The sequence below is a fragment of the Bos grunniens genome, chromosome 15, assembly GCF_055505025.1.
Source record: "Bos grunniens cultivar Pamir isolate PY7600 chromosome 15, Bosgru_T2T1.0, whole genome shotgun sequence".
Classification (NCBI taxonomy): domain Eukaryota; kingdom Metazoa; phylum Chordata; class Mammalia; order Artiodactyla; family Bovidae; genus Bos; species Bos grunniens.
In genome coordinates, this window is record NC_141179.1 from 38,494,431 (window position 1) to 38,511,569 (window position 17,139).

At 36.7% G+C, this 17,139-nt stretch overlaps 1 protein-coding gene and 1 long non-coding RNA gene across 6 annotated transcripts in view; one reads left to right on the forward strand and one right to left on the reverse strand.

Annotated features, from left to right (window-relative positions):
- Positions 1–17,139, forward strand: part of LOC147357693 (uncharacterized) — a 49,975-nt gene that overhangs the window by 19,925 nt on the left and 12,911 nt on the right. The window lies entirely within an intron of this gene.
- PDE3B (phosphodiesterase 3B) overlaps positions 1–17,139 on the reverse strand; it is a 167,877-nt gene that overhangs the window by 11,246 nt on the left and 139,492 nt on the right. For all 4 annotated transcript variants that reach the window (XR_015142034.1, XM_086339872.1, XM_086339875.1 and 1 more), the window contains 3 exons: positions 15,930–16,041; positions 14,629–14,742; positions 6,174–6,361 (listed from right to left, as the gene is read on the reverse strand). Coding sequence is in view for 3 of the 4 variants with exons in the window: in XM_086339872.1 (XP_086195998.1) it covers positions 6,174–6,361; positions 14,629–14,742; positions 15,930–16,041 (414 nt within the window). In the remaining variant the exon portion in view is untranslated. The remainder of the gene's footprint in view (positions 1–6,173; positions 6,362–14,628; positions 14,743–15,929; positions 16,042–17,139) is intronic.

Genomic DNA, 17,139 nt, shown 5'->3' on the forward strand with positions numbered 1-17,139 from the left:
GAAGATCAAAGATCCTGTGTGCATTTACTGTACAGCACAGGGAACTACAGTCAAAATCTTGTAAGAGCCCTATAATGGAAAACGATCTGAAAAATAATATATGTGGTTCATGTATAACTGAATCACCTTGCTGAAACATTGTAAGTCAACTATACTTCAATAAAATTTATGTATTATGGAATAAAAAAAAAGATCCTGTGGGCAGCAACTAAGAATTAGCACAGCCAAGTAAATAAATATATATATTTTAAAGTTGAATAAGTTCTGGAGATCTAATGTACAGCATTGTGATTATACAATCCTATATTATGAACTAAAAAGTTGCTAAAGACTAGATTTTAAATATTCTTACCACACACACCAAGAAGTTAATTATGTGATGTGACGGAGGTGTTAGCTATTGCTCTGGTGGTAATCATATTACAATATACGTGTCAAATTTAAACACTGAACATGTTCAACGTCAAAGACTTGCTAAGAAGTCAACTTACATATAAAAGTGATTTAACTAACTCATGTTTAAATCCAATAAAGACTGATAAATGATCAGAACAACTCTGTTCATGAAGAAGTAATCAAACTCCCAGGTCAATAAACCACAGTGCATAATGAGTGTCCTATAAAGCTACTGGACTTAAACTCTCAGTTAATGAGATCAGTTAAAAAAACAAGAAAACAAAAACCAGTAGTTCAGAATTCCTGCAGCATCCAAATTGCCCTTTGACATTACCAAAGAAATATAAAATTGAGGATGGAAAGAAATCTGAATCAATATTAGAATCTAGATATAATCACAATACTAGAAGCTTTAAAGACATGGTAAACATGGGAATGGATTGAGGAAAGGCCATCTAAGTCATCGCCTAAGAAGGAAAAACCCACCTGGAGAAGAAGGGGACGGAGGCCTCTCCTGGACCCCAGTGAACAGACTGACTACCTCATGGCTTTGTGGAGGCAAGAATCATGGAGCAGTAAGGAAGAGGCAGATTCTACTTTAGGAAGAACACTGGATGGTCACACACATAGCAACAAGCAAAGCTTAACTTCAGGGAGGAAAACATTCCAAGTAAAACAGATAATGAATGAAGCCTCAGCTGGCTTTTACTGAGGGCACCTTGACAACTAGAAAATGAAGACCGTTTCCCCCCTAATTCAGAGCTGCAGTAACTTACATTCTTTGAATTTTTGCTAAAGCAACTTGCTACCTGCTTTCTCTAACTATGAATCTTCCTTATCTCCACAAGTAAATTTCTTCTCTAACATGGTAAAGCAATTTAGTTGGTCATAAAGTTTACTTTTACCCAGAGTCAAAAAGATTTGAAATGGAATGAGGTTTAATACAAAAGGATGGGGTTAATCTTAACAAATAATAAATACTTTTCAATAAATGAGCAAAAAGAAAAACCCATCAGACATAAACACTTAGATCAAACAGGAAGCTGTGACAAATCTGAACAAATGTCTCCTGTTGAACCACAAGAAAAAGGAGACGTTAAAGTAAATCTCTAGGTCACAGTCGTAAGATTATAAGAAGGTATTTTAATCTTTCTGAAGTGAAGAATCTTGGATTAAGAAGGACTGTTTTCATTAAAAAACGAATATTCCTAACTGAAAAGAAAATCCAATAGAGGCAGTAAACAAATTAGGTGCAGCAGAAAACAATGCAGCTACTTTTTTTTTTTTTTAAGAAGTGCTTCTCTTTAAAGAAACAGTTTTGATGAGCAGCTTCCATCTAGGGACTCCTTTACCCTCAAGCTCTGCGTCCTAAGATCTCTGGTGATCCTGTGTCTTCTAAGGCCCTTGTCATAGTTTATCACCCTTGTTTTGCCTCAAACACTTTTTTATGTACCTTTCTCAGATAGGATGGATGGAACATGATTTTTTTAAATCTTTGTATACCTTAGACTCTTTATTTTGCTCTTAACACTCAACTGTAGCTTAGCTGGATACAGAACTCTTAACTTGAAAATAATCCTTCTATGCCAGCACCATCTCCTCCCCTGTTTTACATTTTTCCTAGCTTTTATGTTATAATCATCTCTCTTTTACACACACACACTTGTTGGTTTTTTCTTTACTAGAATGTGAGTTCCATATGAGCAGAATGTATTTTTTGCCTGTTTTGTTCAACAGTATTGCCTAGAATAGTGCCTGTCCTTCAGTATGCATTTCATAGCCTTGTGTATGTTTTACTGCTAAGTCTCTTTAATTGGGAAGGATGAGTAGGAGGCCTGTTAATGTGGGTGGGGCTTGTTTACCCAGCAGGTTTTGCTTTGGAATTACCAGTGTGATTTCCAAAATGAGAAGGATTTACTCTGGAGTACTAAATCTCTTCTGGCCATTTCCTTCAGTATTTAAGAGATGTGTTTTCTGCCTAGAAGTGAATAGATAAGTCACGGTAGCCTTACTTTAAGGTGTATGGTGTATGTTATATGGGAGAGGTGTGTGTGTGTATATGTATGTGTGTGAGAGGTGTGTGTGCATGTGTGTAGCAGACAAGGGCAATGGCATCAGGAGTCACCAGGGTTCCACTCAAACCTTGGCTTCCTTTCTAGTGTATTTTAATATCATTATATTTGCCCACATGATTTTCATTTTCCAAAAACAGTATGAAATTCTTTAACTTACTGGTGATAATATCCTTCTGCCTACTCCTCTCTGTTGTAATGCATTTTATCTTTTATTATTATTTTGATCAGGAGGAAAGGGGGGGAAACGTACCTGCTTAGTTGCCATCTTGATCCATATTTGGGAGGACAAATGTTTATGACTGTCTCAGATCTATAGTTCTCAGTATTGTTTCCTTTGACCCCAAATCAAAATGTTTTGGCCAACTGCACTGGCAAAAAAGTTCGTTCAGTTTTAAGTACAAATAAAAGACATATATTTCATTTTCACCAAGAACTTTATTGAATGTGTTCACTAACTGAACAAACTTTTTGGCCAATCCAACTCAAACGGTAATATCTCAATCACTAATCAGCATCTTCCAGCCATCCATTCATTTGAAAATAGCTCAGAAATCTCTTATAATTTTAATACTGATGTCCCTCCAGGATAAACTTGACTGAATGTTTCCCCTTCTATGGCAGGGATTCAAAATAGTCTTCCTAAGTCTTCCCACACACTTCCTTACCATGAGAAAGGAGAATGCTTGGTCCTATTGGTGGTATTATGCCCTATTGTCCCTTTTTATCATACACCAGAGAAATAATATCTTTCACTAATTATGGCCTGATTAGACTTATTGAGCTTCCTAAAATGAGAGAGACTGCTTTATTACCTAATAAACAGGTTAAGCCTCACGTTTTCACAAGAGTCCTTATCTCATAGGCACTGGCTGAAGAAGGTCTGGTGAACCTCATTACTTGGGGAACAATAGAGTATATTTCAGACAAGCTTAGCAGCCCAGCAGAGCAAAGAAATTAGGCATCCTTCAACATTCAGTATATGTTTCCTGAATGCCTTTTGTGTGCTAGGCATCATTCTAGGTATTAGGGAATAAAAGAAAAATGTCTGGCCTCATAGAAATTCATATTCCACTAAAATATACACAACAAAATACATAGTATGCTAAAGGGTCGCTGCTGTGGAAAAAACAGAGGAGGAACATAACGAGTGTCATGGAGGAGCTTTTGAAATTTTAGGTGGAAGGAAGTCACAAAGGGATCTTTATAGATGTGTAGGGAAGGAGCACTGCGGGCGAGAGAACAGAAGGAGGCCAGGTTCTCAGAAAGGGAGTGTGCCTGGGACACAGGAGGAAATAGCAAGGAACCCAGTGAGGCTAGACCTGAGTGAGTTTAAAAAGAGAACTAATGGGGGCTAAGTCGTGTAGGACCTTCTGAGCCACTGTAATGACTGTCTTTTACTAGGAGTGAGGGTTCAGGGCAGAACAGGGCCCCTCTGGCTGCTGTGTGTTGAACCCGGACTGAAGAGCATCAGGAAGTAAGCGCAGAGACCAGGGAAAAGGCTATACTTTTTCACAGCTGAACTCTCTGATCAATTTCCTTTTCATTCCGGCCCTTCTCACTGCTTCATCTCTTGGCTGTCCTTAACAATGAGAGTTTAGAAATAACACATAGTTATTGACAGTGTCTAGACTTTATGTTTGTATTTTGTTCAGGACAACAGTTTTGAGTACATATAAATTATTGAATACATTCATGTGTCATTGTTTTAAACTATCTGCAATGCAAGACAAACAACACTAGAATTCACTGACTTGTAATAGCCTTGAAGAAGAGGTAATACACAAGTCTGACTCACCTATACTCAATGCTGATCAAGAGAGAATGAAAGTAGAGAGTGGAATAGAATAGTAAATAATTTCTGTCTACGTGATAATCTGATCCAGCAGAAAACTTCCCAAATATTATCTCTTTTTACCCATACTCACATCAGGTACATATTTTGAGGTTCAGAAAGTAAGGGTTAATTGCCTAATGTCACACAGCCAATAGTGGGTAACCAGAAATCAAGCGCAGGTCTCTCCATCCCAAGACTAGTACTTTTTCTATTGTGCCAGTCTGTGACTTGCTATAGAACTAGGATTTTCAAAGATTATGAAGTGCTAGGCTAGAGAAAATGGGCATCTGATTCTTGCAGAGTGGGATTGCAAATGAGGAAATGTGCTTATAAGTGGGTTCAGTTCAGTTCAGTCGCTCAGTCATGTCCGACTCTTTGCAACCCCATGAATCGCAGGACGCCAGGCCTCCCTGTCCATCACGAACTCCCGGAGTTCACTCAGACTCACGTCCATCAAGTCAGTGATGCCATCCAGCCATCTCATCCTCTGTCGTCCCCTTCTCCTCCTGCCCCCAATATAAGTGGGTAATATCTCCCAAAGCAATTCTTAGAAAGTGGAAAAACATTAATATCTAGATTGAAATTCATCTAAAAGTTACCTGGAAATCATGAGCTATGAATAAAATCTAATTAGAGAAAATGAATTACCTAGCACTTTTAATTTTCTCTCTCTCTCTGCATCCTATTCTTGTTCTGGCTAGAGAAACTATCTCCTATATTTTAAGTGCTGGAGTGTGTGAAAGAAAGAGAAATGAGAAGAGGAACAGGGAGAATGGCTATAAAAGATGAAAGAATCAGAACTGAGGTTTGAACGTAGAGCAACAAAGTGAGGAAGTAAGACGAATTCAGTAAACAATATTGACAACTTGCTCTTTGTAAGCCAGGCAGGCAGGCAGAAATACAAAGCTGACATTTCAGGAATCATCTGCCTAAACAAAAACTCACAACCATACTTTGTTTTTGTTTTTTAGTTGCTAAGTCATCACACTAAATTCTGCTTAAAACCAAGCACAGCCATCCCTCAGTATCTTCAGGGAATTGGTTCTAGGACCCCTGCAGATGCTCATATAAAATATATATAAAGTAATGCAGTATTTTCATATAACCTACGCACATCCACTGTATACTTTAAATCTTCTCTAGATTACTTATAATACCTAATACAATGTAAATAGTTACTAGTATGCAGTAAATTTAAGTTTTGCTTTTTGGAACTTTCTGGAATTTTTAAAATTTTCAAATATTTTTGATCTGCAGTTGATTGAATCCAGGGAGGCAGAACTCCTGGATATGGAGGGCTGCCTGTATTTAGTTCCAAGTCCTAATATTTAAAGCTATTACAATTACAGCATCCATTTGTTGGAAACTCCTACCTCTTATGCAAATTGTGACCCTAAAGAAATCTTGCACCTTATCAACTGTACTGAATTCAAAAACAATGTACTAGAAGATTTTTTACATATATGAATATATGCTGAGCTAAGAGAATGCATATTATGGCATGTCTTAGAGGATAACAAAAATAATAACAATTCTCAGTTATTACAGTTTTTAGGCATATGAAGGATATGGCTAGAAGGAAGAGTAAGTCTTAACAGCTAGTCAAAATCTTACCAATTTGATCAAAGGCAAAGATACTGACAGCACAGGACTCCAGAATTTTATAAAAACAGTGAATTATTCTTTCAGGAATATTTTTATTTATCTTCCAGTTGAATATCTTTCCCTAACTCTTTAGCACATGTCATATCAACGTGTTTTATCCAACGGCAAAATGCTTCAACTGAAGAATGGTGTGCAAAGGGGAATGTAGCCTGGCTGTAAAATCTCAGCATCATTCCTCAGACTTTCTGAAAGTTATCTCCTACCTGAGGGGCATTGGTAGCCACTAGGAACGCATTTGTCCGTCCCGGGTGGTCGTAGTCATGCATGGCAGCTGCCACATACAGAGCCATCAGTTCCAGCGCAGGAATGTTTGAAGATAGACAGCCATAGCTCTCATCTGGAATCGAGCAGCTCCTCGATGAAATGTAAGCAATTCGCTCAGGGTTAATTGCTGAGGAACAAGCAAAATGAAAGAGCATTACATATAAAATCCTTATAGTGAGGCTAAAAGGAGCTTCCCAAAGGTAATATGATCATCTTATTTGTTGACTTACCTAAGAAATACTCTCTAAACATGGACATAAAATAGTATGCTATTTCCAACATACATGCTAACAGAGAGGAGCAGTGTTAAACACAACATGACAGGATTCTCATGATGCTCTGTTAACTCAAGCTAGTGGTGATCTTTAGAAACCTCTGATTTTCTAAACTTTTGTTATTTAAAGGTTAAACATAATGGCCAGAGTAATAGGAAAAAACAATCTAGAGAATAAAATTACATGAAACACTATAGAGACTTAGGAACTTAATATATTAACAAAGCAAGCATTTCAACATACATGCTTTTCAAATCTTACCCAAATAGATTTCCTTTCATTTGTAACCCTGACTACACTACTTCCTCTTCTTTTCCCTTCCATGAAGCCCCTTATAAAATACTGTAAAGAAAAACTCTGAAAACTGAAAAGGTATGGAAAACTGAGGAGTGAGCCAGTCAGTATAATTCTTTGTATCTTCTAGTTAGAAACAATAATTTTACTCTCAGCACTGTGCTTTTGATGTCCTTAACACCTTACCATTTGTATCTCCTTTTTTGGTAATTTGGTGGCTATACCTATTTAGATGGTCACTCAAATTGTTATTGCTAAAGGTATCTTAAAGTATTAAGAAGGAAATAATAAAGTATATTGTGAGTAGACAGCAAAGAAAGCCACAAAGATATCAGAGAGATACAAATTTTCATTGGTTGTGTTCAGCAGGGGAAACAGAATAATGTCCTGGCTTGTCAAAGTCCAAAAGGGCTTTATCATGATTTAGTTCATTTAATATTTTCAATCACAAGGGTTTTTTAACATAATAACTTAAATACACAATACTGATAGTTATAAAGATACCTAATTATTTTCATGCTGTTTATATTTTGCACCTAAATTGAGTTTTAGAATTCCCCACACTAGAGCTTCTTTTAAAAATAAAAAGTAAAAACAAGATACTTAAATGTATGAATAAAGATATATTTAAACATTCAAGTTTCTAACAAGATTTAAATTACCAATATCAGAGTGAAAACTTTAATTTTTTCTGCATTATATGCATTCTGTAGTGCCCCTAGAATTTAGAATATATATATAAAATATAAAAAAATGCAAAAAATCCTTTTTATATACTTACAATTGACATATTAGGATCTTAATACATTAGTCTGTGTATGTTTAATCTGAAATTACTAGTATAAAAAAAATACATGGCAAGACAACTAAATGGCCAGACAACTAGACATAAGTACTGAAGATTCCGTTTAAAAGGAGGCCTCGGAAAAAGGCATTAGAGACTGAAAAGGAAGAGGCAGAACTATCTCTATTTGTAAATGACATGATTCTGTATACAGAAAGATCCTAAGAAATCCACTGGAAAAGTATTAAACTAAAAATGAGATCATAAAGGTTGCAGGGTACTAGATCAATATGCAAAAAATCCATTTTATTTCTCCACACTAGGGATAAATAATCAAAAAATGAACCCAAGAAAGCAATTCCATTTATACTAGCTTCAAAGAGAATAAAATACTTAGGAGTGAATTTCACAAAAGAAGTGAAAAACCAGTATCCTGAAAAATAAAAAACTTTGTTGAAAGAAATTAAAGAAGACAAATAAGTAGAAAAATATCCATGCTCATGGTTCAGGAGACTTAATATTGTTAAGATAGCAATACTCCCTCAAATGATCTATGGTTCAACATACTCCTGTCAATGTCCCAGCTGGCTTTTTTGTACAAGAGATATATAAACTGGCCCTAAAATTCATATGGAAATGAAAGAGATCCAGATTAGCCAAAACAATCTTGAAAAAGAATAATTTTGAAGTTTACTACAAAGCTTTAGTAACAAAAGATTGTGTGGTAATGACATAAGGATAGGTACATAGATTAATGGAACAGAACTGAGTCCAGAAATAAATCCTTATACTTACGGTCAACTGATTTTTGGATAAGGGAGCCAAGACCTTGTTGAGAGCCAACTATGCTTTGCATGATACAAGGCACTTTCATACATGTTGTTTCACTTAATGCCACATCTTAAAAGGCAGAAATGATTTTGTAACGTTTAAGAACCAATCATGTAGAATACATAAAGAAATTTTTTCAACAAATGGTGCCAAGACAACTAGATTTCCATATGCTAAAGATGAATGTTAGACCTCTTCCTTACTTCATCCCCTCAAATTAGTTTTAGTGGATCCTAGACCTAAACTATGAAACTCTTAGAGCACTATGAAACCCTTAGAAGAAAACATAGTAAATCTTCATGACCTCAAGTTACACAAACCCTTTGTAGATATGACACCAAAAGCATGAGCAATGAAAGAAAAAATTAGTTAAATTAAACTTCATCAAAATTGAAAACTTTATGCTTTGATTGTTGTCATTCAGTCTCTCAGTCAAGTCTGACTCTGTGAACTCATGGACTGCAGCACACCAGGCTCCCCTGTCCCACACCATCTCCCAGAGCTTGCTTAAACTCATGTCCATTTAGCTGGTGATGCCATCCAACCATCTCATCCTCTGTCATCCCCTTCTCCTCCTGCCTGCAGTCTTTCCCAGCATCAGGGTCTTTTCTAATGAGTTGGCTCTTCACATCAGGTGGCCAAAATATTGCGGCTTCAGCATCAGTCCTTCCAATGAATATTCAGGACTGATTTCCTTTAGGATTAACTGGTTTGATCTCCTTGCAGTCCAAGGGACTCTCAAGAGTCTTCTCCAACACCACAGTCCAAAAGCATCAATTCTTTGGCTCTCAGCTTTCTTTATGGTTCAAGTGTCACGTCCATACATGACTACTGGAAAAACCATAGCTTTGACTAGACAGATCTTTATTAGCCAAGTAATGTCTCCGCTTTTTAATATGCTGTCTAGGTTTGTCATAGCTTATCTTCCAAGGAGCAAGCTTCTTTTAATTTTATGTCTGCAGTCACCATCTGCAGTGATTTTTGGAGCCAAAGAAAATAAAGTCTGTCACTGTTTCCATTGTTTCCCCATCTATTTGCCATGAAGTGATGGGACTGGATGCCATGATCTTATGCTTTGATAGACATCGTCAAAAAAGTGCAAAGATAACACAATGTGAGAAAATAGCAGCAAATCATAAATTTAATAAGACACTTGTATCCAGAACATATAAAAAACTTTTACAACTCAATAATGAAAAGACAAATGACAAAATTTTTAAATGGACAAAGGACAAATATACATATGACCTAAAAAACATGAAAAGATGCTCAACATCATTAGCTATTAGAAAAATGTGAATCAAAAAATCCACAGTGAGATACCACTTCACACCAACCATAGAATGGCTATCAAGAAGACAGATAATGATAAATGGCAGATAAATTAATATTAATTTATTATAATAATAAATTGGGATCTTCATACACCGCATGTGGGAATGTAAAATAGTGCAACCATTTTGGAAAAGAGTTTGGCAGTTCCTCCAAATGTTAATCACAGAGTCACCTTATGACCCAGCAATTCCATAAAACTAGGTAGATGGCCAAGAGAAATGAAAACATAAACCCACACAAAAGCTGGTAGATGAATATTCATAGCAGCATTTATTCACAACCGCCCCAAAGTGAAAGGAACCCACACTTCCAGTAGGTATACCTACATCAGTAAATTCAGAAAGATCAACCATTACCTTCCTTTGTCTTGATGTAACACTTAAAATCCATTCCCATATATGTTCCTCAGGTTTCTGCCAATATAAATTTAGGAAATTATTTTGGTATTCAGACTTAGATTGTGGCAGATCTGAGTTTAATTATGGATCACAAAGAAATGAGAGGTGGTGGGACTAGGTTTAGAGGTGAACTAGCATAAACCTACAAGTCAAGAATCTCAGGTGAGGTTGTTACCAGGTCTTCAGGCAACCAACATAAGGTGAAATGATTGTTTTTCAGCATGGAGGTACAGCAAGATATGAGGGGTTCAGGGTAATCAGATTTATTGAAATCGACTCAAATATTCTTCCAATTATAAGGGTCCTTTCTTTTCCAATCAATACCACAGCTCTGACATAAGAGGCCTAGTTGAGGCCATGAACTCAACTTGCATTGAATTTCAGGTAACTTCAGGATCAAACTTCGGATTATGTTTTCAGAAGTTACGATCCTCCTACTATAATAATTAAGAATTTTTTTTTAATTAAAAAATCTAATTATTTTTGTCTGCGCTGGTTCTTCACTGGTACTCAGGCCTTTCTCTAGTTGTGGTGAGCAGGGGCTACCCTCTAGTTGCAGTGCTCCAGCTTCTTGCAGTGGCTCCTCTTTTTGTGGAGCACAGGCGGTAGAGGGTGTGTGCTTCCATAGCTGCGTCAGGTGGGCTTAGCAGTTGCAGCTGCTGGGCTCTAAAGCACAGGCTCAGTAGTCGTGGCACACAGGCCTAAGTTGTTTGGCGGCATGTGGGACCCCTTCTGGATCAGGGATCAAACTCAAGTCTCCTGCACTGGCAGGTGGATTCTTTACCACTTAGCCACCAGAAAAGTCAAGGAATTCTTTTAACTATCTGGTTCTCTAACCATTCATTAAAACTCTAAACTTGTTATTTCTTTTTTTATTGAAATATAATTAACGTGAAACACTGTGTAAATCTAAGGTATACAATGTGTTCATTTGATATATTTGTATACTGCAATATGATTACCACCTGTAGCATCAGCTAACACCTCTACGACACCACATAATTATCATTTCTTTTCCTGGGATGAGGTCAATTAAGATCTAGTCTCTCAGCAACTTTGAACTTTATAAGGTAGTATTTATGACTATAACCACTATGCTGTGCATTAGCTCTCCAGGACTTATTTATCTACGAGCTCCAAGTTTGTAACCTTAAACAACATATCCCCAATTCCCTCACCCCCAGCCTCTGGTAACCACCATTACATTCTCTGTTTTTACAAGTTCAGCATTTTTATATTCCATATGTAACTGACATCATAAAGTATTTGTCTGATACTTCATTTAGCATAATGCCCTTAAGGCCCATCTGCTGCAAATGGCAGGATTTCCTCCTGTCTCATGGCTGAATAATATTCCATTGTGTGTACATGTACACACACACACACACATCTTTATCCATTCATGGATTATTTTCATGTCTTGGCTATTATGAATAATGCAGTAATAAATATGGAAGTGCATATATCTCTTCAAACTTCTATTTTCATTTCCTTTGGATATATACCCAGAAATTGCTCCTTCACATGATAGTTCTACTTTATTTTTTTGAGAAATAAAAATCTCAATACTACTGTTCACAGTGGCTGAACCAACCTGTCTTCCCTTTAACAGTGCACAAGCGTTCCCTTATATCCACATCTTGGCCGAAACTTGCCTCTTGTCTTGATGACAGCCATTCTAACAAGTGTGAGGTGATAGCCCACTGTGGTTTTGATTTGTGTTTCTCTGCCCATTGTTTAAAAATTGGATTTTTTGGGGTATTAAGTTGTATAAGTTCTTTATGTATGTTCGATATTAACCCCTTATACTCAGTATATGAACTACAAATATTTACTCCCATTCTGCAGGTTGCCTTTTCATTTTTAAAATTGTTTCCTTTGCTGTGTAGAAGCTTTTTAGTTTGATGCAGTCCCACTTGTTTATTTTTGCTTTTGTTGCTGTTACTTTTGGTGTCATAGTCATTTTTTCTATTCTCTACTGTAGTCAGAATAAAGCAGTGCATTTCATAGTCCTTATAGTCTTTGTTTCTACCACAGTTTTCCATTTCAGCAGCTACTTGGTTTTCCAAAGAAAACTCTTTCTACATATACTTTATTCCATAATATTGTATAAGGACTTATAATATTGCTAGTAAGAACTCAGAAGGAAGTGAGGAGCACAGAAAACAAGACACTGCCTTAGGGAATACTCAAATCCTCTTGAACAGGGTGATGGTGGAAAACTTCTGTTAAGGACACTGCCAAGAACCCACCATTGGAAACTAAGGAAAAGGGTGATTGTTAATATAGCAGCAGAAAGCTTGGTTGCACTGTATTCATGGAAGACAAAACATGTAGACAATGAACTTAGATATTTAGCTGAGGAGATTTCCAAGGAAAGTATTAAAGACAAGCCTGCTAACTTACTGTTTGAAATAAAATGTAAGAGGAGAGTGAGGAAGAATTGCTAAGCAAGAAGGTAAACCTGGGAAATCCTCAACCTGTCCAGACTGCACAAAATACGAGGAGAGATTCACCATCAGGAATGTGTACTCTGGACAGAAAACCAAGGTTGTAGTTGTACCGCTTTTTGCTAATTCCTTTGAAGGATGAAAAGGTCAGGGTCAGAGACATACTTGAAGCTGCTATGCTGCTGTCTTTGAAGAAGGGGCCATTAGCCATGGAATGCAGGTGGCTTGGGTAAGTTGGAGGAGGCAAGGAAACATTCTTCACTGGGGATTCCAGGAAGAAAACAGTCCTGCTGACACCTGGATTTTAGCCCAGTTGAATGATTTTCAGACTTCTGGATCCAGAATAATAAGTTAATAAATCTGTATTTTGTTTTTGACCACACCACATGGTATGTGGGATCTTAATTCCCTGACTAGGGATCACAGAGTCCTAACCACTTTGGCAGGGAATCCCCCAAATTTGTATCATTTTAAGCCACTAAGTCTGTAGTAATTTGTTACAGGAGCCATAGGAAAATAATACAGATTTTGGCACTTGGAAGTAGAGTGTTGCTGTAACAAATATCTAAAAATGTGGAGGTAGCTTTGGAATTGGCTAGTGAGTGAAGGCTGGAAAAATTCTGAACAGTATGATAGAAACCAATAAAAGACATTAATTAATATATTCAAGAAGTTCACTGAACCCCCAAGTAAGATGAATACAAAGAATATAACCTGAGTGTACCATGCACAAAATGCTAAAAACCAAAAGCAAAAAGAAAAGGGACATGGTACCATTAAGGAGAAATAAACTTACGGCTGATTTGTCAACAGATATTATAGATGTCCGAAGATATAATGATATCTACAAATGTGCTGGAATAAGGATGCATTCTTCTAGGATAAAATAAATACATCTACAAACAAAAAGGCTGAAGAAAACAATCTCTGATGGAAGCACAGAACTACTGGAAAGAAGGAAGATCAGTATGAAAGTAAATATGGATGGCAGAGAAAAATGAATCAGTGACATCTGGCAAATCCATCAAACAATGGTGTAGTCCTTTAGACTAAACCACCAAAGAATGTGAAGAAGTGGCTAAGACTGAGACCTTTACACTGATTAGTATGATAACAATTCTCAGGCATTTGTAACTGAGCAAATTCTGTCCTGATTTGTGTGTATTTCTTACTGGAGTAATTCTCCTCTCTTTTTTTCAATGTTTTAAGATTTTGGCTGCAGAGCTTTCAGGATCTCAGTTCCCTGATCAGGGATTGAACCCAAGCCATGACAGTAAAAGCACTAGATAGAGGTTTCCTCCCCTCTTTTATAAACTAGAATAAAAGAGCTGTGAATGTTACAATTCATCACATTTGCATCAATACAGTTATATTTATGATAAGGAAACAAAATTTGAATGTTAACAATTTTTTTTTTAATATCACTGTTTAAATACTTATGTGAAGCTTTTAAACATGTCCCCCATCTGTTGGGAATGTTACATGTTTTAAATTTGCATGATATACCTAAAACAGAAAAAATAAGAACTGAAAGAAAAGCAAAACAGATTATCATCATATTCAGGATATTGGCTGTCTCAGTGAAGAACCAGCAGGGTGGGACACAGAAAAGAAACATGGTAAATTGAGTAGTATTGAATCTTCAAACGGGTAGTAAGTTTCCCAATTTGCATTCATCAAAATTTACATAATACTTTATATATACCCCTGGTGGCTCAGACAATAAAGCATCTGCCTACAATGCGGGAGACCTGGGTTCAATCCCTGGGTTGGGAAGATCTCCTGGAGAAGGGATGGCAACCCACTCCAGTATTCTTGCCTGAAAAATCCCATGGACAGAGGAACCTGGTAGGCTACAGTCCATGGGGTCGCAGTCAGTCAGACATGACTGAGAGATTTCCCATTCACTTTATTATAACAAAGGTGGCTTAATAAAAATGCTAAGAGAACAGAGATAATGAAATGAGATAGTTTGATTTATAATGCCTAATGAAATACTTTAAGGAAAGATTAGTAGAAGGGAGTACCTGTTTCATTTCCTGCTCCATGATCACTGTGGATCTCCTGTAGGCCAGGAATGGGCCGTGTTGTCAGATACCAAACAGCATGTAGGACGTCTGTGGCATGTATACGATTGTGATCTAAAGTCACCAAAATGTTTTATAAAAATGGTTATTTTGTTATTTTTAACATAGGACATTTTAAAAAGTACTTTCTAGTCTCACTGTATCCTCCTAAATAAAACATATGGCTTAGAATAATTTCCAACAATTAGGTTTTTGTTTCATCTTATTTTGTCGTTTCTTTCACATATACTATGAAAACATAGTACAGGGATCAAAGAAAAGGCATCATTCCGGGGCTAACTTACTTAAGGTTACTTTTGCTTGTTTTTGGACCATGCCATTTGGCTTGCAGGATCTAGTTCCCGGAGCAGGGATGGAACCCATGACCCCCGCAGAGGAAGCACGGAGTCCTAACCACTAAGTCTAGCAGGCGCCAGGGAAGTCCCCAGAGACTCATCTTAACCAGTATATCCTAACTGGACGTGACAGTGAAGACTCCTCACCATGGCTTTCTTTTTCTCATTCCTTTCTTTTTCCCATTCCTCTGATCTTGAAGTACACCTTAAAGTATCATCTTATTCCATTTGTAAAATTCAGCCACTTTTCAAAATACATACTTTGTGATAATTATAGTACATATAATGCACGTTAAACTATTAAGCATCATTATTATTAATGAATCATGCCAATTTAAGAATAATTGGCTATTTCTCCAAAGAATGTTCCCCTGGAGGTTAAGTGTAGAATGAATCATAAAGAAAATTGTATTTTTTTCTACTATAAAATTAAAATTCTATTTTATCATAAAATCAAATTGCCATTAAAAATTATTCCACAAGTCAGGACACAGTTAAAAAATTCTGTGGGTAAATTTTAAACATTTTAAAATAAGAAATTTAGGAAACTCATGACAATATTACCAAACATCTGAAATGATAAGGTATTCATATAAATAATTAACACAGAAAACTTATACTATATAATTACATGAAAAAGCAGACTATAAATAAGGTATTAATAGTATGATTCACTTCATAAAAAATAAGTATATGTATAAGAAAAAGTCTTGAAGGATATATACTAAAATGTTAACAGCAGTCAATTAACTCTGGGTTGGAGGATGTAGATCTTCTTTTTAAATTACTATTTTTCAATTCTTCCAAACATGCAATTTAAAAAGTGTTTAAGGGACCATCTAAAGGGAGTTTACAAGGAATTTCAAAACCAGTATTATTTCAAGTTAAATAATATATAATACTTACAAGGAATGTCTCGATAACCATTTTCTAAAGCATGAAAGTAGTTCATGAATTGTAGAGTGGGAATTTTAAATATCTCCAATAAGCCAGTGTCTTGAAATAAGGTATACACAACCTAAATGTCAATTAAAAGAAAGTACACTTTAAAAATCAGAATTTCTATTTCTAGTTGAGTATAATGTTTTTTGATTTGCATTGGCAAAGCTAACTATGTACATGTCTCTAACTTAATAATTTATTAAAAATTTTCCTACAATGATTTCTTTCCAAAACATGAAGGAAGATACTACCCCAAAGCCCTTGAAAACCAGAGAACGATTACCATATCATATCCCAGTTTTAAAAATTTTCCACTCTTCCCTTCAGCTTTTCAGTCATAATTTATTGAAGGGCTTATGAATTGTATTCTAGTATAGCCCTAGGCGTTAAAGAGATGTCAGAACAATATATTTATCACATTTCTGACCCTAAATTACTCAACATGCTGCTGCTGCTAATTCGCTTCAGTCGTGTCCGACTCCGTGCGACCCCATAGACGGCAGCCCACCAGGCTCCCCCGTCCCTGGGATTCTCCAGGCAAGAACACTGGAGTGGGTTGCCATTTCCTTCTCCAATGCATGAAAGTGAAAAGTGAAAGTGAAGTCGCTCAGTTGTGTCTGACTCTTAGCAACCCCATGGACGGCAGCCTACCAGGCTCCTCCGTCCATGGGATTTTCCAGGCAAGAGTAATGGAGTGCCTTGCCATTGCCTTCTCTGACTCAACGTGATAAATTATGTTTTTTTTTTCACATATTTTATCCTTGTGTTCTCTCATTTCATTAATAAGATACTTTGGAGTTAATGACAGTGCTATTTCAGGAAGATTAATCTGACCCTGTTGTGTAGACCCATAAGGAAGAACCTTGAGTCTGGGTGGTAAAATGGAAGTATTTTTCCATGGTTCTAGCATGAAGTGGACCACCTGGCCTTGGGTAAAGCCCAGGGAAAGGGAAAGTGAAGTCGCTCAGTCGTGTCTGACTCTTTGTGACCCCATGAACCGTAACCTACCAGGCTCCTCTGTCCGTGGGATTTTCCAGGCAAGAGTACTGGAGTGGGTTGCCATTTCTTTCTCCAGGGGATCTTCCCAACCCAGGGATTGAACCTGGGTCTCCCACACTGTAGGCACATGCTTTTACTGTCTGAGCCACCAGGACAGGGAGGACAGGTGAAAAAG